At 37.3% G+C, this 20,774-nt stretch overlaps 1 protein-coding gene across 8 annotated transcripts in view; it reads left to right on the forward strand.

Moving 5' to 3' along the window:
- The window catches only part of LOC131193151 (cholesterol transporter ABCA5-like), an 81,485-nt gene that overhangs the window by 9,162 nt on the left and 51,549 nt on the right, over window positions 1–20,774 (forward strand). For 7 of the 8 annotated variants that reach the window (XM_058173053.1, XM_058173056.1, XM_058173052.1 and 4 more), the window contains 8 exons: window positions 4,718–4,830; window positions 7,669–7,873; window positions 9,247–9,408; window positions 9,767–9,864; window positions 11,597–11,826; window positions 16,936–17,077; window positions 18,009–18,197; window positions 20,011–20,158. In XM_058173053.1, the coding sequence (XP_058029036.1) occupies window positions 4,726–4,830; window positions 7,669–7,873; window positions 9,247–9,408; window positions 9,767–9,864; window positions 11,597–11,826; window positions 16,936–17,077; window positions 18,009–18,197; window positions 20,011–20,158 (1,279 nt within the window). In that variant the 5' untranslated portion in view covers window positions 4,718–4,725. Of the gene's footprint in view, window positions 1–4,319; window positions 4,459–4,717; window positions 4,831–7,668; window positions 7,874–9,246; window positions 9,409–9,766; window positions 9,865–11,596; window positions 11,827–16,935; window positions 17,078–18,008; window positions 18,198–20,010; window positions 20,159–20,774 lie in introns of those variants that run through there. The other variant, XM_058173054.1, reaches the window with a different exon arrangement.

Raw genomic sequence — 20,774 nt, forward strand, 5'->3', positions numbered from 1 at the left:
GAGGAAATGACAATGATTAAAGATGAAATGGAGCAGCTGCATGTGCATGAGGCAAAAGCAGATCGGCAAATTGGCAAAATATTTTATAAAAATGAGCAGCAAGATAAGAGAATTTGTCTTTTGGAGGAAGAGATGCGGAAATATAATTTTGTTATCAGAGGAATCTCGGAAGAAAGGGAAGATAAATTGAAACAGCGGGTTTTGAAATGGATTAATGATTTGGATACGCAACTTACGTTCACAATAGCAGACCTGGCAAGCGTTTTTAGAATTGGATATAGAAGGCAAAATGGTTCTAACAGGAATGTGCTTGTCAGGTTCGCAAATCTTGGTGATAAGTTGGAAGTTATGGCCAAGTTAAGAGAGTTGGGAGATGCTTTGAAGTTTGAAGGGAAGACTATTCAAGTCTTCCCGGATATATCAAGAGAAGAAAGGGCATGGAGATTTTTTTTAAAACCAATTACAAAAGTTTTGAGAGATAATGGAATTAAATACAATTGGAGGCCACCACAACAATTGAAATTTTTTTATAAAGGAAGGATGCGTACAATCACCCCAGATATAGATGCATTATTATATTTACGGGAGCTTGGACTGATTGAGATGGAGGATTTAATGGAGATAAAAGATCAAATGCTTCAGATGGGTGGAACATACGTGGAAACATCAATCTCAGAAGAAGAAAAAGGGGCTATTTGAGAAATATTTTAACAAAACACAGTACAAGGTTCCCTACCCCCCGGTGACCAGAGAACGCCTGAAATACCTGTGCCAAAAACAGTGGCCACACCTGGGAACGGGCTGGCCAACCGAGGGCTCGTTTAAGTGCCAGACTATCAGTGACCTATGGAACCTGATAGCGGCCAATGAGGAAAAATACCCGAACCAGTTCCCTTACATTGACCAATGGTCTAATGCAGTGGACGAACAGGCAGATGACTTATTGCAGTGTCAGGCTGAGATGGTCCGTTTATGTGTAGCCCGCCCGAGGGGGAAGGGGAAAGGGAAAAAGATGGATGTGATCTCGAAGCGAGTGAAGGATGTGAAGGTATCCGAGACAAAAGTATCGGATACCAAAAAGCAGATATTGGTCCAGGAGGAGGAAACTATCCTGAGACCCCCGCCATATGCACCCCCGCCGCACCCAGGAGCGCCACCCCCACCTCAGCCACAGGCAGGGGAAGGAGAGGCGCAGGCCGAGGGAACCGCTGGGGATGAACCAGTGGTTCGACCTAAAGCGAAAAAGCAGCCAAAGAGGGGGAGACCGCCTAAGGCAGAGAGGGTATGTGAATGTTCATTTAGGCTGTAAATTCTCTTCCACTCTGTTTCAAAAAAGGCACTCATGAAAGACTTGGAAATATGAATATAATTTGAGCAGCATCAGTTGCAGAAAAATAATGCAATAAAATGTATTTAATTTGTAAACCCTATTTTTATTATACATAGGAGTATTCTGATTTCATTTTGTATTTGAACATTCTTTTTTATGCTTAATGTTGCAATGTTATCAGCTGAAACCGGCTGGTTCACACACCCATGCTCAATTGCACAATGGCAAAAAAGGGAAAAAATATCAGATTTTATTTTATCTAGCATTGCTACTATTGCAAATTAACAAATATGAAATTGTGGTCAGTAAAATGCAGGTGCATATGAATAATAGTTTAAAAAGCAAAACAGAAAAATTTTGCCATGAGAAACTTTGGGAAATTGTTTAGTACTGCAGTAAATCATGTAATAAAACATTCAATTTTAATATTACAAACTGAAAACAAGAAGTGTATATATACCAGTCTTTATCTGAACATGTTAAACTAATACTTTATTTGCAATTAAGAAGATGATACAAGTAGTCTTCGACTTGTTGGACTTGTTGGACAAGTAGGACTGGAAATTCCATCACTAAGTGATCTGGTCGTTAAGTAAATCATGCCTGATTCTACATCCTTTTTTTACCACAGCTATAAGTCATTAAGCAAATCTGGCTTTTTCCATTCACTTTGCTATTCAGAAGCCCACGAGTAGGTCACAGATGGCAATGATGTGACTCCAAGGATGTTGCAACTGTTAAAACTGCCAGTTTTATTTATTTATTTATTTATTAGATTTTTATACCGCCCTTCTCCCGAAGGACTCAGGGCGGTGCACAGCCAAGTAAAAACAACAAGCACATAGACAAAATTAAAAAGCATACTAAAAAACTGATTATAAAATGGCCAATTGAAATTAAAACTAAAGTAAAACAATCCTAAAACCCCACTTAAAATTTCCTCAAGCTAGCCCCGCACAGTGGAATAAGAAAGTCTTGAGCTCGCGTTTAAAGGACTGGAGGTTGGGGAGTTGACGCAACCCCGGAGGCAACTCCATAGGGCTGGAGCCCCCACAGAGAAGGCCCTCCCCCTGGGGAATTTTGATCATGTGACTGGAAGCACAGCAATAGGTGTAAGTGTAAGGGTCAGTCATGAGTCACTTTTTTCAGCACTGTTGTAATTTTGAAATGAATAGAATAGAATAAACTTTTTTATTGGCCAAGTATGATTGGACACAGAAGGAATTAGTCTTGGTGCATATACTCTCAGTGTACATAAAAGAAAAGATACCTTCATCAAGAATCATAAGATACGACACTTAATGATAGTCCTTCGGGAGTCCTTCGGGAGATAGGGCGGTATATAAATATGATTAAATAAATAAATAAATAAATAAATAAATAAATAGTCATAGGGTACAAATAAGCAATCAGGGAACAATATCAATATAAATCGTAAGGATACAAGCAACAAAGTTATAGTCATGCAGTCATAAGTGGAAGGAGATGGGTGATGGGAACGATGAGAAGATCAATAGTAGTGCAGACTTAGTAAATAGTTTGACAGTGTTGAGGGAATTATTTGTTTAGCAGAGTGACGGCTTTTGGGAAAAAACTGTTCTTGTGTCTAGTTCTGTTGTGCAGTGCTCTGTAATGTCGTTTTGAGGGTAAGAGTTGAAACAGTTTATGTCCAGGATGTGAGGGATCTGTAAATATTTTCACAGCCCTCTTTTTGATTTGTGCAGTATATAGGTCCTCAATGGAAGGCAGGCTGGTAGTAATTGTTTTTTCTGCAGTTCTACCCAAGGAGCTGCTGATCCAGTTATCCTCTGAAGTCTGTGTCTGTCTTGTTGGGTCACAGAACCAAACCAGACAGTTATAGAGGTGCAGATGACAGACTCAATAATTCCTCTGTAGAACTGGATCAGTAGCTCCCTGAGTAGTTTGAGCTTTCTGAGTTGGCGCAGAAAGAACATTCTTCGTTGTCCTTTTTTTGATGACGTTTTTGATGTTAGCTGTCCATTTTAGATCTTGCGATATGGTAGAACCTAGAAATTTGAAGGTTTCTACTGTTGATACTGTGTTGTCTGGTATTGTGAGAGGTGGAAGTATGGAAGGGTTTCTCTTAAAGTCTACCACCATTTCTACAGTTTTGAGTATGTTCAGTTCCAGATTGTTTTGGTTGCACCATGAGGCTAGTTGTTCAACCTCCCGTCTATATGCGGATTCATCATTTTCTCGAATGAGACCAATCACTGTTGTGTCATCTGCGAACTTCAGTAGTTTAAAAGTTGGATCGTTAGAGATGCAGTTATTGGTATACAGAGAGAAGAGAAGTGGGGAGAGCACACAGCCTTGGGGGCCCCCTGTGCTAATTGTACAGGTATCTGATGTGATTCTGCTTAGCTTTACTTGCTGCTTCCTGTTTGTTAGGAAGCTTGTGATTCACTTACAAGTCTGTTCAGGTACCTGTAGCTGGTTTAGTTTAGTTAGAAGAGTGTCTGGAATGATGGTATTGAATGCTGAACTAAAGTCTACAAAGAGGACCCTTACATAGGTCTTTGGAGATTGTAGGATGTTGTAGGATGTAGTGCAGAGCCATATTAATAGCATCATCTGTTGATCTATTTGCTCGGTATGCAAATTGCAAGGGGTCTAACAGCGGATCCGTGATGGTTTTCAAGTGGGACAGCACTAGCCTTTCAAAGGTTTTCATAACTACAGATGTTAGAGCAACTGGTTTGTAGTAATTCAGTTCCTTGATAGTGGGCTTCTTCAATATTGGGATGATAGTAGAGCGTTTGAAGCAAGAAGAAACATAGCACACCTCTAGCGATTTATTGAAGATTCGGGTGAAGATGGGGGCCAATAAGCAAGAAGGAGTTATCTTTTCTGGTCCTGGAGCTTTTCCTGGCTTTTGTCTGTGAAATAGGTCTTGCACTTTCTTTTCTGTGATCACTAGTGAACCCAATGGGATGGGTCAGTTGTAGGAGGCTTGGCTGTTGTTGTTGTTGTGTCTGAGATGGGGGCTGTGGAGGTAGGTGGCTGTAGTTTCCTTTCAAACCTGCAGTAAAACACGTTCAAGTCATCTGAATGGTCATAAGTCAAGGACTGCTTGTCCTGTATTTAGAGCAGCAATATATCTCCAGGTCAGACTTCCTAAAATTTATCTGAGAAGCATTTGGATTATCATCCTGTATCTACTTGATATCACTTAAAGATAATTAATAGTTGTTTATATAGGATTTGTTTTTAGATGGTGAAACATATATTACAGTAATGTATCCATTTAACATATTGATTAGTAATATAATTAAGTATAGTGAATGATACTATGGTTAAAACAAATTAATTGACATAAAAGGGGGCATACATTTAAAAGATGCATGTAATTGTTTTGTTTTTCAGATGCAAAAATGTCTACAGATGCTTCAAGACAAAAAGGAGTGTGGCGACAAACAAGAGCACTTTTTTATAAGAATTGCTTAGTTAAATGGAGAACCAAGAAGAGTAGTGTTCAGGTCAGTTGATCTGCAATTTTCTAAGGTTTGAAGAAGTTAAAAGATTAATCTTTTCAATGTTTTTTTAAAATAGTTAATGATAATAGTTTTATATATTTATTTTAGTTTTAATTATGCTGTCCAGAGTCACTTGTTTGTGAGATGGGCAGCAATATAAATTATGGTATCTAAATAAATAAATCATTTTGTTCATTGGTTTGAGCTCTGTTTAAAATTGTTACATCAGAATTATTCTTAGGCTTCTATGTCATTAAGTGATCGTATTAAGAATAATGCTTTAGTTTGGCAATTTCAATATTTGTACAAGTAATCTTCAACTTACGACTATAGTTGTGACAGGAATCTTGGGCATTGGGTGAAGTACCTGTTAAGTGAGATGTCCATGTGAACGCTTTGCTCAGATACTTTAATCCCAGCTCTCCCAGTTGTGGTCATTAAGTGATCATGCAACTCATTAAAGTGATTATGTGGGGATGCCTTGGGGTGGGAGAGGCTCTGGGAGGACCTGCGCCATTGGCTCGTGGAAACTCCCGTGGACCATGAAGTCTCCGCTGGCTACAGGCTGACCAGTACATGAAAAGGTGAAGAAGGTTGGGCCCTTTCCCTACCCCACCATGGCTGGGAGCTCCCACCCCTCCCCCCTGTACCACCATACACGGGTCAATTTATTTTTGCCTTTTTCTGAAACTGCTGAAAAAGCCTTTGTAGATTTCAAAACCATCACCTTTGCTAGCATTCTGATCATTCTAAACACCTTTAAATTAAAAATGAGGACATTCTGTAGGAATAATGATTCAAAGGTACAGAATTTAAGATAACACAATAAACAAGTCTCTGTTTTTACAAATTTCTTCAGAAACTGAAACTAGATACTGTATGACTTCTTCCACTGAATGGATTAACCTGATAATTTACCAAACCTTTGAGTAATTTTGAGAAATTTAAATATCGAATCGAACTATCAGTTATATTCAAAATATCCTCAATATATAAGAATATTCAGCTCCAGACATTTTTATATTTTATATACACAGTTTTGTAACTGTGTAAAATTAAACAAATCAGTGGTTCTTATATCAATTAAATTATGTCTTGTAATTTCCCAGTGTTGCTTCTAGGTGAGATGGGCAGTGTATAAAGCATATGCACCAAGACAAATTCCTTGTGTGTCCAATCACACTTGGCCAATAAAAAATTCTATTCTATTCTATTCTATTCTATTCTATTCTATTCTATTCTATTCTATTCTATTCTATTCTATTATTAAATAAATAATGAGAGGAAATAAAAAATATTTCCTGAGATATTTTAATTGGAGAACAAATAATTCCATTTGCAATCACAATAGATGGATTAAGATACTATATTTTATTCCAAGAAATTATCACGGGGGGAATCTATATCTCAGAAAAACATTAAAAGTTTAATCTGTACGACATCAAAGGCTTTTTCTACACCCAGTGAAGCAACTACTACACAATCTAGTTTCTCTGATTTTACTTTTAAAATATTAATCAGTCTAGTATTATCTGAAGCTTATTCTTTAATAAATGGCTTAGCCTTTTATAAAACCAAATTGTGCAGAATGAATTATTGTAGGTAATATATTATGTTTCTGAATGCCAGAAATACAAGCAAGATTTAAAGAAATCATGGATTTGCTTATACCTTTCTACAGGATTTTTTCCAGGCTTCAATATTACACTTACATGAGCTTCACAAACAAAAGAGTGTAGCAGTCAAATATCATTTAAAAATATTTTTTTAATATACCACCAGCAATATGAGAATAAAAATCTCAATATATACTGTATGGTATAGAATTCTACTGGATTAATCATGTGGACCAAGGTTTTTCCTCTCTTCATTCTGTTAGAATAAAAACTAAAAACAGATTAAGATACTGATACATATACTGGAGTGTAAAGAATATAATTTTGCTTTATTGGATTAAGCATATCCATTTTTATTGGGCACAAGGTATGGATTGTAACTCCAGTTTTATGTTAGGGATGTTTACAAATGAAAATTAAGCTTCTCTTTCAGCAATATTGCACTTAGACACTGGGACAGTTATTCATTTCCTGGGGTCAAGTATGTAATTGTGACTGAATAAGGCATGCTGAAATGTTATATTCGTATTAGTCTTAGCCTTATGACCACACTGAAATAGCTATATGTGTGAAGTTTTCACATGTAATTATTCTTGTTTAATTATTAATGATCTGTTCTATCAAACGTTCATATTTGCCAGAGAAAATATGAATGCTAAGACTATAAGCAGGACATTAAACTGTGGTTTGTGCATCTTTTCAACATTAGATGACCTCATGTTCTATTTTAATTTTATAAGTACACTAATTTAGCAAACTGCCTGCTCTGCTGGCCAATCAAAATTTGTTGTTGCCAGAGTGTAGATGTTATCTCTGAGTCCCTGTACAATAAGTGCCAGTTAAATCAAATCCCATCCTGCAAGAGAGTGGAAATTAATTCTGTCCCATCTTCAGCTCTAGATTTTGAAAAAGTCTAGATTTATGTTATTCAGAGAAAGCTTCTCTCTCATCACATGGGGAATAGTAGGCAGTATTAGTGCAGCATATGATTCTCTAGCCTCATATGCTGCACTGTGGCCATTCATTTATAAGCCAATAGGCAATGATTCTCTAGCCTCATATGCTGCAATTAGTGAATGCTATACAAATATCCAGATATGTAATGTTTAAATACTGAAATAACAGATTTTTAAGAAGAGACTCTGTTTCAGTGAGTATTATAAACAGCTGTAAGTGGTTGTTTCTGAGTGTTACCCATTTTAACATGTTGATTTTATTTGTGCAGGAAATTCTGCTTCCACTTTTCTTTTTGTTCTGGCTAATATTATTGAGCATGATGTATCCGAATAAGAAATATGATGAGGTGCCTGATTCTGATCTTTATTCTGTGGATCACTCTAGTATCTCTGAGTTTGTTGTTGGCTACACACCAGTGAACAATGTGACGAGAAAAATCATGCACAAAATGTCTGCAGAATATTTTACAGAAGGTATTATAAACAAACTCTTCTGTTCTCCCAAATGTTTATATTTTTTCTTGTATTTGCTAGGAAGATGCAGTTAGAAAAATAGATTAAACATGTTATTTCCATATAATAGCACACACGTTGTTATTTCATATTAAATATTTATAAATATTCTTTTATATTAACACCCATTTGTTTATTTTTGTTTTCCTTCTAAAGCTTATTCTAGCTATATGCCTCGTACTGGTGTCCCAAATGAATCAGTCATCCTATACTCTTTGTGAGCCATTGACGTTCTTTTGATTGGAGTGGGATACAAATGTGATAAATACACAAAATAAATAATAAAAGCCGTATTCTAATGTATCTAATAATAGAAAAGAGATTCAGAGGCTGCAGATCCAAATTTCACCTAGGATCCAGCAAGTTCCATGTGAACAAAACAAATCGATGAATGCCCCCTAACAGCAGGGACCAGAACCACTGGATATGTATCCAATGGAGTTAAACCTCATCCAACTGGGCACTGGCCAGGAGAATTGTTCTTATGTCTTTGTTCCTCATGATGAAATAATCTTGTTATAATGCAGTCTGTGTTGAAAACCCATGCTTTTTAGTATAGGTAATCCTCAATGTATGACTGCAATTGAGCCCAAAATTTCTTTTGCTAAGTGAGACAGTTGTTAAGTGAATTATACCCCATTTTACAAACTTTTCTTGCCACAGTTGTTCAGCGAATTAATTGCAGTTGTTAAGTTTAGTAAGACGGTTGTTAAAGTGAAACACACTGCTTACATTGCCTTACACACTGTAAGCTGCCCTGAGTCTTCGGAGAAGGGCGGGATATAAATGTAAATAAATAAATAAAAAAAACCCTGGCTTCTCCATTGACTTTGCTTGTCAGAAGGTTGCGAATGGTGATCACATGACCTCAGGACACTGCAACCGTCATAAATAAGAGTCAGTTGCCAAGTGTTTGAGTTTTGATCACGTGACCATGGGGATGCTGCAATGGTCATAAGTCTGAAAAATAAGTCATAAGTCATTTTTTTAGTGCTGTTGTAACTTCAAATGTTTGCTAAATAAAGTGTTGTAAGTGAAGAACTACCTGCATACAGAATTCTATTCTATAGACTTAAACTGATCCTTTCAAAATAAGTTTTTTATTTTGCAAGTATACGTTACTCTATTCATTTTAAAAAACCCTCGTTTTTAACAGAGACTTAAAAATTTAATTTGACATCAATATCTTCAGATATACATTAGGCTGAATGTTATATGTAAACCAAAAAATACTTTACAGTTAATAAATGAGACAGTTACAGATAGGTTTGCACTTGCATTGGTACAAATAATCGGAGATGAAAATAATTAGAAGAAATACTTTTCTTTTATAGGAATCACTACTGAAGAATTTCTAACTGAGCAAGAAATGCAAGAGGCTACATTTCGTAGTCCCCGAAACTTTGTGGGTGTAATATTTAAGGATTCTATGTCCTATCAACTCAGATTTCCTCCTACAAAGGTTCCCGTTTCTGCAATTCATGTGGAATCAAGAGGTATTTAAATGTATATATAAATATTTGATTTTTTTTCAGACATAGAAGTGATCTTTTGTAAAATTCTTTTTATAATTTATTACTCAGTAATATTTTTGTCTTAATTTCATTATGAGTTTTTTTTGTGAGTGCCTATTTGGAAGAAGGCTACGTTAAATATGACTTTCTTTACTCATATATTTTGTATGAAATCTTATATCCTAGTATGAAATTATAGATCAGTTTATTCATGCCAATATAACTACTTAGTTGAAGATAAAGTAACTTTTTCCATCTATATGGCAGAAATATTAGCCTATTTTTGATGTTGTGGAATAGTTAGAAAGCAAAAAAAATATTTTTTTAAAATTTTTTACAGCCAGTTGTCCAAATCCTTCCAAGATATGTGAAGCTGAAATCTACTGGCAGTATGGATTTACAGCTCTCCAGATCTGCATTGATGCAGCTATTATTCAGGTAAATATAAATGGTTAGCGTACAACTCAATATTTTTTGTATTAGTCAAAATACAATATAATATTTACTTCTTATATATGAAAATGCTTTATCCAAGTGAGCAGTTAAGCTAAGCAGTGATCTGAATTTGAAAAAAAAATACAACAGGTAATTTGGAACACAGAGCACTTCTTGACTGGTCCTTAATGCTATATTTGATTGAAGAAATGTTTCCTAGTCAAAGTTGTCTATCAAGTCTCCATATTATGGTTTTGTCTTCAAATCTAGACAGCGCACAAACTGTTTTGAGTTTTGAATTAATGTTCATACTTAATCGCTAAATATAAAATGCTTTTGCTTGAGATGCCACATGCATGTAAACAAAGTGTATTTTGGATTTATGATATATATCATTGTGTTTCCTTGTATTGACTGCTTAATTCATTATGCAGTTAAAATAAGTCCTTGTTGATTGTTGAGGACAATACGGTTATCTGTCTCTTTAGGTATCCTCCAACTGTGCACTGACGAGGACTTTTAATTGAATCCATCCACTTTGTTGCTGTCTATCTTCTGATTCTTTTTACTTCTGCCTTTCTAAAATTACATTTGCATAATATATTCAGAATATAAAAGCAATAACACTTAGAATTATATCCGTTTCGCAGTACTTTACAGACTTCTGTAAGTAGTTTACAGAGTTTGCATTTTGCCCCCAACAATCTGGGTCCTTATTTTACCCACCTCGGAAGGATGGAAGACTTACTCAACCTTGAGCTGATGAGAATTGAACTGCCGGCAGATGGCAGAATTAGCTTGCAATGCTGCATTCTAACCACTGCACCATCATGGCTGTTAATAATTTGTGCCCAGTCATGTGTGCCTCCTCTGGATTGACTTGATCTATAATACTTTTGTTTTCTTTTGTTTTTGCTATTGATAGAATTTCAACTGTCAGTACCACAGTTTATTCCATTCCGCTTGGAAACCATCCAGCCCAGGAACTGAACCATTCTGCAATGATTGGATCAGTTCCAATACTTGTTAAAATAAAGTGGCAAAGGAGCTTTCAAAATATCAATGTTACTTTGTGATATCGCTGAATATTTATCTGATTCATAAAGTGATTAATATATTAATTACCACTAATCCAATATATAAAATGACTTCTAAAAAAAGGGGAAAAATATTATTAAAAGCTTCTGAACCTAACAACTTCTGGTTATGAACTACAACAATTTCAGAAATTAAACTCTATTGGTTCTTTTGCTTCAAACAATGTGCCAACAGCTTAATAGCTTTTTCACCTGATTACCAGTAATTGAAATTCAGTCTCCTCAAAGAGGATTCAACCTGATCAGACTAAAAATCACTCGGCTGCAACTAGGCTAATGTAAATGTATTAGAAAGCTGATTTATAGGGCTGGTTTTTTTTTTTGCCTAATCCAGTAACTGTTCTTTAACCAAGTTTTCTATCCATGAATACAGAATACAAAACATTTTTTTCTTAATGCCCTCCTATTTTATTTATCCCACTTTTTCTGTATTCTAAAATTTGAGCTACCAATAGAAAAAAAGCAAAAATAAATATATAAAATAAACCAGACCTCCTTTGTAAAACTCAAAATACTTTGCGTGGAGATATAAAATAGATAAATTAGACTGGTTTTAAATTGTTTTACAGCTTTGGATATAACATTCATTAGCAGAAGCTATTCCAAAACCTGGTTTAACAATCGTTTTCTTTTTTCAGCTGAAGACCAATCATTCAGTTTTGGAAGAACTGGAACAAACAAAAGCTGTCATGATGGGGGAATCTGCTATTTTGGAAATAGATAATTTTCCCCGTGCCATCATTCTGATTTACTTAGTGATTGCCTTTTCGCCTTTTGGTTATTACTTGGCAATCCATATTGTGGCAGAAAAAGAGAAGAAATTAAAAGAATTTTTAATGATAATGGGCCTTCATGACACTGCCTTTTGGTGAGTAGGTTCCTTAGCTCTTCCTTTTAAACAACTGCAGCAGCTCTTGTTCAGTTGTACAATTTGAGAGAAAAGGTACAGCATCTTGATTGTGTCCCAAAGTAAAAAAGTCTCTCTTTAGAAAACATTTCAGGCTGCTCTCAAACTTTCCTAGACTATTTCTTTGTTTGGATAGATATGACTACATTGTGATATATTTTAAACACCGAGCTATGTGAAGAATGAGATGTAATTTTGAAAATAAAAATGACACTTGAAATGTTTGCAGTCTTTGGTCACAATTATATCATCTCTAGTCTAGAATAGAATAGAATAGATTTTTTTTTTTTATTGGCCAAGTGTGATTGGACACACAAGGAATTTTTCTTGGTGCATATGCTCTCAGTGTACATAAAAGAAAAGATATGTTCATCAAGAATTCTAAGGTACAACACTTAATAATAGTCATAGGGTACAAATAAGCAATCAGGAAACAATCAATATTAATATAAATTGTAAGGATACAAGCAACAAAGTTACAGTAATACAATCACAAGTGGAAGGAGATGGGTGATGGGAACAATGAGAAGATTAATAGTAGTGCAGATTTAGTAAATAGTTTGACAGTGTTGATGGAATTATTTGTTTAGCAGAGTGATGGCCATCGGGGAAAAAACTGTTCTTGTGTCTAGTTGTTCTGGTGTGCAGTGCTCTATAGCATCGTTTTGAGGGTAGGAGATGAAACAGTTTATGTCCAGGATGCGAGGGGTCTGTAAACATTTTCACAGCCCTCTTTTTGACTCACGCAGTATACAGGTCCTCAATGGAAGGCAGGTTGGTAGCCATTGTTTTTTCTGTTTTCTGGTCTATTATCACTGTGTATATATGTTATCAGAATTACTTTGTAAACGTACAAAGTTTATTTAGAAATGTCTCTTTAAATGTAAGCTGATTTGCTTTTCTAGATGATACTGTTATGCTGAATGCTTTAAAAAACTGACTAATGCTTGTTTGCAGATTCTTTCGGTGCATATGCGTGACAAAGCTTTAAATTGAGGGCAGATGTAAAGAGGATGCATGAAGCACTTGATTGGTGGAACTGCAGAGGCTTTCCTACCCCCTCTCCTTTTTTAAAAATGTAACTAATATGATAGAGATGTCTAGTTTTCTTCTTCTGGAAAATTTGGGGGAGTCTGATTTAAAAAAGGAAATATGTCCATTTGCAGCTATCTTTTCCTCTAAATAACATTCCCAGAAGTTTTAGTTCCACACTTTCGGTCTCTCTCTCCCCCTCTCCCTCCCTCCCTCCTCCCCTCATCAAATAGTATTTCAAAGAATAATTATGATAGCATTCTTGAAGGATTTGCACTAATTATCACAAAGCCTAGTTTTAAACAGTCTTTTGTTGAAATTTCTTAGATAAATTTCATAAACAAATTCCTTAAATAATATTAGATATTAGATAATATACTATATATACTTATATTAAATAAACTTATATTAACAAACATGATTTCTGCATATTTAAGGCAAAATTGTGTGTGTGTGTGTGTGTGTGTGTGTATGTTTTTGTAGGTTTTCACAGATATAGGTATGTAGGTCTTGGCACACAGCCCATTACCATTACAGGAGGTCACATTCCCAGAACTCAGGACGTTTCCACATAGCCCATTACCCAGGTTGTTACAGAAAACTAATGGGCACACAACTAGGACCACATCCACACAGGATGCTACAAAACAGCCAACTAATCTGCAAACATCCACTCCACCTACCAATCAAGATGCAACCACACAGCCAACAAGCAACAAAGCCAACACTCCACACCTCCCCACCAGTATTTATAGAGAGACGGCAGCTCTGACCATGCTTTGCTCGCACAAGCACGAAGTTGTAAGCACTAGTCTGAAGATGACAAGTGGAAGTCCACATGCCGTGCATGCTTGCTTTGCTCATGCGCGCGCATTACAAGCACGCACAGACCTTCAGCACATGCACAAAACCAGTGCATGCACAGAAGGTAAAAAACATGTTACTTCCTGGTTAAAACCAGGAAGTAATGAAACCTGGGCAGCGGGTGTCGCCGGGGGATCGCTGAATCACCGGTCACGATTGCTACCGGATCACGAGATCCAGTCAGAACCAGGAGCATTTCACCTCTGTATAAAACTTAGATTTATATATCACTTCACAGTCCTTTGCCGCCTTCTCTAAGTGGTTTACAGAGTCAGCCTATAGCCCCCAACAATCTGGGTCCTCATTTTACCGATCTCAGAAGGATGGAAGGCTGAGTCAACCTTGAGCCAGTGAGAATCGAACAGCCTGCAGAATTGCATTCTAACCACTATGCCACCATGGCTCTCTTATATATTAGCGATACATAGAAAAATACACTTGTATACTTGTGAATTTAGAAGCATCTTGAATTGATGCAGCAAGAAGATAAAAAAGAAAATTTTGGGAAAATTCAATGAACTTTATTTTAAGATACTATAAAAGGATTTTTCCAGCGCAATGACACTTTTGTGTAAAGGACAGGTCTCAAGGTATTCCTCTATTTTCTTGAAAAATCCAGATAGTCATGAAACAATTGCTACACAATTAAAATATGTTTTAATATTATTGCCGCTTCCTCTGCTGGGGTCAATGATGACTTGAGTTGTATGGTGTTTTGGATATGCTTTCCAAAGGCTGTTTTGGAATGTGCATAGGTATGAATGTAGTGCCTGCCTGTAACTCTTAAGACAACAGCATCTTTTCCCAAGAAGATAGTTTGCAAACAAATTCTTGTTCCTGTGCTCTAGAGCAGGGGTCCCCAACCTTTTGGACCTCAGGGACCACTAAGTCCATAATTTTAAATCCTGTGGACCACTAATACGAATCCAGCCCGCCACTTGCTGAAGCGCCTGGGCTCCCAGTGACAGAATGGGGTCCTTCAGGCACTGTCCCTCCTCTCTCTTTCTCTCTTTCTCCCCCTCCCCTCTCTCTCCTACTCTTTCTCTCTCATTCTCTCCCCCCCCTTTCTCTCTCTCCCACTCATTCTCTCATCTCTCTTTCTCTCTCCCCCCCTTTCTCTCCTCTCTCTCTCTCTCTCTCCCTCTTTCTCTTTCTCCCCTCTCTCCCTTGCTCTCCCATTCATTCTCTCTCATTCTCTCTCTCATCTCTTTCTCTCCCCCTCCACTCTTTCTCTTTCATTCTCTTTCTCTCCTCTCTGTCTCTCTCTCCCTCTCTTTCTCTCTCACCCCTCTTTCTCTCTCTCCCGCACTCTTTCTCTCTCTTTCTCTCTCCCCCCTCTCTTTCTCCCCCACTCTTTCTCATTCTCTCTTTCTCTCTCCCCTCCACTCTCATTCTCTCTGTCTGTCTCTCTCATTCTGATTCTCCACACGTCCCTTTCAGAGCCAGGTGGCTTCCAGCAAGAGCTACAAAGAGAGTGGCCCTCCTGGGCAACATCCCCAGGAAGGCGGGCAAGCCAGGCAGTGGAGCACCCTTCGAGTTTTCCCTTCGGCTGAGTAAGCAGCCCAGAGACTCCAAGAGGAGGAGGCGGTTAGAAGAGGGAAGGGGCGGAGTGCTCCGGAGAAAGAAGACGCGCTGGGAAGGACCACTGCCTGCTGCACCGACCTTGTGAAATTGAGGGAGAGGTGTTGATACTTAATGCAAGACATCCCCCTTTGGCCCCATCCCCGTACTTCTTCCAAAAAGGCGGTGCTTTCATTCTCTCTCATTCTCTTTTTCTGTCTCATTCTCATTCTCATTCTCTCTCATTCTCTCTCTCTCATTCTCTTTCTCTCTATCATCACATGGGCCAGCCAGTGTCTTGGGGCTGAGAGGAAGTCAAGCGTCTCCCCGAGAGACTGAGGTACAGGAGCACCAACAAGGGCCAGAAGAAACACCCTCGAGATCCAGCTCCCGCTCTGGAATATGGAGTGAATCTCCATTCCCCCCCTTCCCTTGCCAGGCGAGGAGTGACTAGGAAGGGAGGGCGAGGAGCAGGGACAGCCACTGGTGGGTTCAGCTGACAGGAAGCTACAGCAGGGGAAAGAAACAGCCCGGGGTTCCCGCCACCTGTGTCTTCGACCTGCCTGCACTGCCACCCCCCCTTGCACCATTATCTCATTCCGGTGAGGGCTGTGCTGCAAAGTTACAAATTGCCCGAACCTCCCTCAACAACGGAGATTTACAGCCTCACCACGAGCTGCCTGGCCAATCCCATTTTCCAGAGCTCTAGTCACAGGACTGGCCATTGCTTATCTGGGAGCAGCTCCTCGATCCGGGTGCACCATGGACCACCAACATTTTCTCAGGGACCACCAGTGGTCCACGGACCACCGGTCGGTGACCACTGCTCTAGAGCATCTTTTCGGAATTGCACACAAAAGACTTTGAAGTCCTACTAGATACTTACTACTTACCTTTACTTGCCTAGATATTTGCAAAGCTTTTATCTTTTGTATTAACAGTTTTGCAGAATTCTGTAATTCTTCATGTTAGGTTGCATGAATATTAATGGGCTACCTAGACACATTGATAACATTCACTAAATCAATTTCTTATGAACACAGGTTGTGGAACAAATTGTAATGGTTTGGTTTACACATAATACTGTCTGTGGACATGCCAAAAACAAGTAGTCTTCAATTAAAAACATTTCATTTAAAGGGGACTAGCCTAGTTTTATTCTACAAAAAAATCACTTGGTGAAATGGGCAACTATATAAATTGGATGGATGGATTGATGATAATGTTCACGAAAGATTCAGTTTTTAATTGCATGGTTGTTTTTTGAAAGAGCTAGAACATGGATTGGCAATAATGGGCAGTTATTATGTTATCACTGATACCACTGAATTATGTTCCTTGAATCCTCAATTAAAAAAAACCCAAAACTAGCTGACCTTCCCAGACAACAAAATATGGTAAAATATCTGTTGCTATATTAAACACCACAAGATTTCTGCCTTTTACATTTGTTAAATTTATTTTTTTGATGTCTTGCAACATTATGCAAAATAGCATGATGGTGCCTGCTGCTTGAAAAGATTGCTGATCTTTGAAGCAGAGGTAAGTTATTTTTGTGTAGTAATACTTATAGCTTTGAATTCATGAATCTTCATTGTATGTTTTCTTTTTTAGGCTTTCTTGGGTTCTACTGTACACCAGTCTGATGTTTGTCATGTCTCTTCTTATGTCGGTCATTGCAACATTCTCTTCGCTTTTCCCCAAAAGTAGCAGCTTTGTGATATTTCTTCTTTTTTTCCTGTATGGAATATCTTCCGTAAGTGTTTGTGTGTGTGTGTGTGTGTGTGTGTGGTCATTGTTATTATATTGTGGTTACCAGTAATGTTTGAGTCTTATTTGACCTACATACGCAATTTGCTGCTGCTATGGTTTTCTTTTCATTGAATGATAGTTGGCAGAGGTCTGATGCAATTTTATTTGCTTAGATTGCTTAACAGATATTGCTTCTTGTTTTTGTTTTGAGTATACTTTCTGATTTACCTAAGTGTTTTCTGTCTTCAGACCTGTGATGTTTTGTGATGATTACAGACATCACTATTAATAACAAATATTTATGTAGTCCAAAATGCACTAATATCAAAGTTATGTAAATAACATGACATTATTATATGTCTGGCTCTGTATATTGAATTTGTTGCCCATTCTTATAAAGGAGCAGTTGTGCAAATTATGTAATCAGCACATTGCTATCCTCATTTTTAATTACTTACACATCAATTAACAAAACTAAAAAAACCCATAGAATGTCATGACTTCAGTTGTTTCTCAGTCACTGACATTCCTGAACTGGAAAGGGCTCTGTTTGAAAAGGTAATTTGACCTTGGATACAGTATTATTTTTTCAACTCACAATGAAAACCTAACTTGCCTTTAGTAGAATCCTTTTATATATTACGTTATATATTTTTACTTATGCATAAAGTAAAATTGAATATTGCAGTCTATGAAAGCCAAATTATTCTATCTAGAAATTTATAAATACCTTGATCATCTCTGACTTTTAAATCCTCTGGACACCCCAAAACACGTAATTTGAAAATTAAAAAAATATATCAATCCAATGAAAACCATTGGTACGTTAAATTTTAATGATTCTAATTGTTGCGATATCAACATAGAGACCATCATTTCAGCATTTTACTGTAAAGTTTCTAATGCATTGAAATAATTGTTTCATTTCTGTTTAGGTTTTCTTTGCATTCATGCTGACTCCTCTTTTCAAAAAATCAAAACATGTTGGTACAGTTGAGTTTTTGTCAACCCTGGCTTTTGGTATTGTGGGTCTGACAATTTTCCTGGTAGAGGATATTCCAAAATCCTTTGTGTGGCTGGTAAGCCCTCTGTGTCAATGCACATTTTTAATTGGTGTTGCACAGGTTAGTAAAATACATTATTTGCATATTGCTATACAACTTTTTATGGTTCAAATCCCAGCTATAGACACTAGTGAGAGAAAGTCAGGCATAGATATAGTATTTGCCTTGTTCTATACTTGCAGTAAACATGTTACTTGCTATTTTCTTTATCAGTTAAAAATACTTTTTTTAAAAATCAAGGACTGGTTTGTGTAACAAACTAATAACCATAGAATAGGAATTGAAAGATATCAGACAGTTGTTGTTGTTAAGCAATGCAATGATAAAGCACAGGTCATGTAACCACACTTCTTAGTGATAGGGGTCCAAGTTGCTATCAAAACCCAGGAGCACTGGCAGTGCAGTGGTTAGAATGCAGTATTGCAGGCAAACTCTTCCTACAATCTGGAGTTTGATCTCAACGGGGCTCAAGATTGACTCAGCCTTCCATCCTTTCAAGATCAGTAAAATGAGGGCCCAGATTGTTAGAGGCAATATGCTGATACTCACAGTGTAATACAGTATAATGGAGCAATACATAAGTCTTAAGTGCTATTACTATTGCTATAACTCCCAAACGTGTGGTTTGGGTCATTAAATAGGAAGAGGCAAGACTCTGAGGTAAAAAGTGTGGGCAGTGCGGCAGATGAGTGCTAGGAAGCACAAGCAGGTCAGTGGGGTCACAGGAGGGCTGGTGAAGGCCAAGGGCAAATTGGCAGAAGCCATACAGGGGCCACAGGAAGGAGGGAGTGCCACAGGCAATCACATGCTATAGAGTGGTTGGCGTTGGGTGCTACAGAATAGGAGACTCTGAAATCTTATAGTCCATAGTGGGCTCCTTGTGAGAAAAGGTGGTGAAAGTGATTTACTGGGGTGTCTTGCGACCTTCCCTGTTGGCTTCCCCATTTATTTTGCTTGTGAGAAGACAGCAAGGAAGGTCACAAATGTGATCATGTAATGCAGCTTGCTGCAGTGTAATCATGACCCAAGCACCCAGATCACAACCATATCACAGCAGTCCAAACATCAAGGACTGATCATAAATCTATTTTTTCAGCACTAGTTTTGTAACTTCGAGCTGAAGCAGTGGACATAAGCTGAAGACTACCGATACGTAGGAAATGATTATTAGTTGCAATCTTGTTTAGAAGCTTTATCAACTACGCTTTTGTGAAACATTTCACATTTCACAAACATTTCATATTTTTGATGTAAACCCTGACATTTAGGTCATAATAAATTCATTACGTTACAGCAGGAACAACAGCTACTGTTCTTCTCTGGAAGCTATTTCTGTAGTAAATGTTTGCATGCTATATTCTGATCATTGTATTGCTTAATATTGCTTAATGGTTTTTTTTCATGACAGTCACTAGTTTATATGACATTTCAGATCAAAAAGCAAGGTTGCAATATAGCCAAGTTTTGAAATTTCCAATCAAAACTGTGGATCAACAGGATAAAAGCCTATGACCATTTGAAAACACGATGATGCTTATATGTGCAGTAAATGTGTGCTTATTTTTAATATAAATATTAATTGCCTGAGTTTGAAGATAAGAATTAACTTCAAGAATATTAAAATTAGTATGGGTAAAGCTAATTATAAAAGTAAACAATAAACAAGCTGTATCCAAAATACCCAAGCTAAACCAGATCAATGATGAATCCTTAAGAATAAAGTGGTTTCAAGTTCATTGCTAAAATGGAAGAATTCTTAGGTGCCAAGTTGTGCTAATTTGCAATGGAGTGCCCTAAATGTTAATTACTTCCCTAATATTTTAATGCTATGATGGTATTCCAAATAATATTCAAATTCCATATTTGTTTGCAGGTTATGCACTTAGAAGATTATGAAGAAGGAGTTAATTTTTCAAATTTAACTTACGGACCTTATCCACTTATTATTGCTATACTGCTCCTGGCTCTTGACAGTGTGCTTTATCTGCTATTAGCAGTTTACTTGGATCAGGTTATTCCAGGTATGATTGAATGTCTGACTAAGAAAAAAAGATTTCAACTAGAATCATTTATTTGATCTGCACTGGATTCAGAATTCAAAATATATGTATCAACAATGTGCATTTTATATATACCGTATATACTCGAATATAAGCCGATCCGAGTATAAGCCGAGGTCCCCAATTTTACCCCAAAAACTGGGGTAAACTGGGGACTCGAGTATAAGCCGAGGGTGGGAAATGAGGCACCTACCGGTTGGGGAAACCCTCCCTCCCTCAGCTGAGAAGGCTGGCGGCTCCCCCGCCCCGCCCTCTCACTGCACCGGCAGGGCTTCAGTCCGGTAAAATGTGAAAAAAAGAAAAAAAAAAACTCGAGTATAAGCCGTATATACTCGAGTATAAGCCGAGGGGCTTAAAAAAAAAACTTGAGTATAAGCCGTATAGACCCGAGTATAAGCCGAGGGGACGTTTTTCAGCACAAAAAATGTGCTGAAAAACTCGGCTTATACTCGAGTATATACGGTAGTTGTAGCAATACCTACATTCTGAAGGATCAGTGCATTTCTCTGCAGGGATTTTTTTTTGCAATCCGAGTACTTGATACAAAACTAGTATGATTGCTTCATAGCATTAGTAC

This window comes from Ahaetulla prasina, chromosome 2 (assembly GCF_028640845.1).
Source record: "Ahaetulla prasina isolate Xishuangbanna chromosome 2, ASM2864084v1, whole genome shotgun sequence".
In the NCBI taxonomy this organism is placed as follows: Eukaryota; Metazoa; Chordata; class Lepidosauria; order Squamata; family Colubridae; genus Ahaetulla; species Ahaetulla prasina.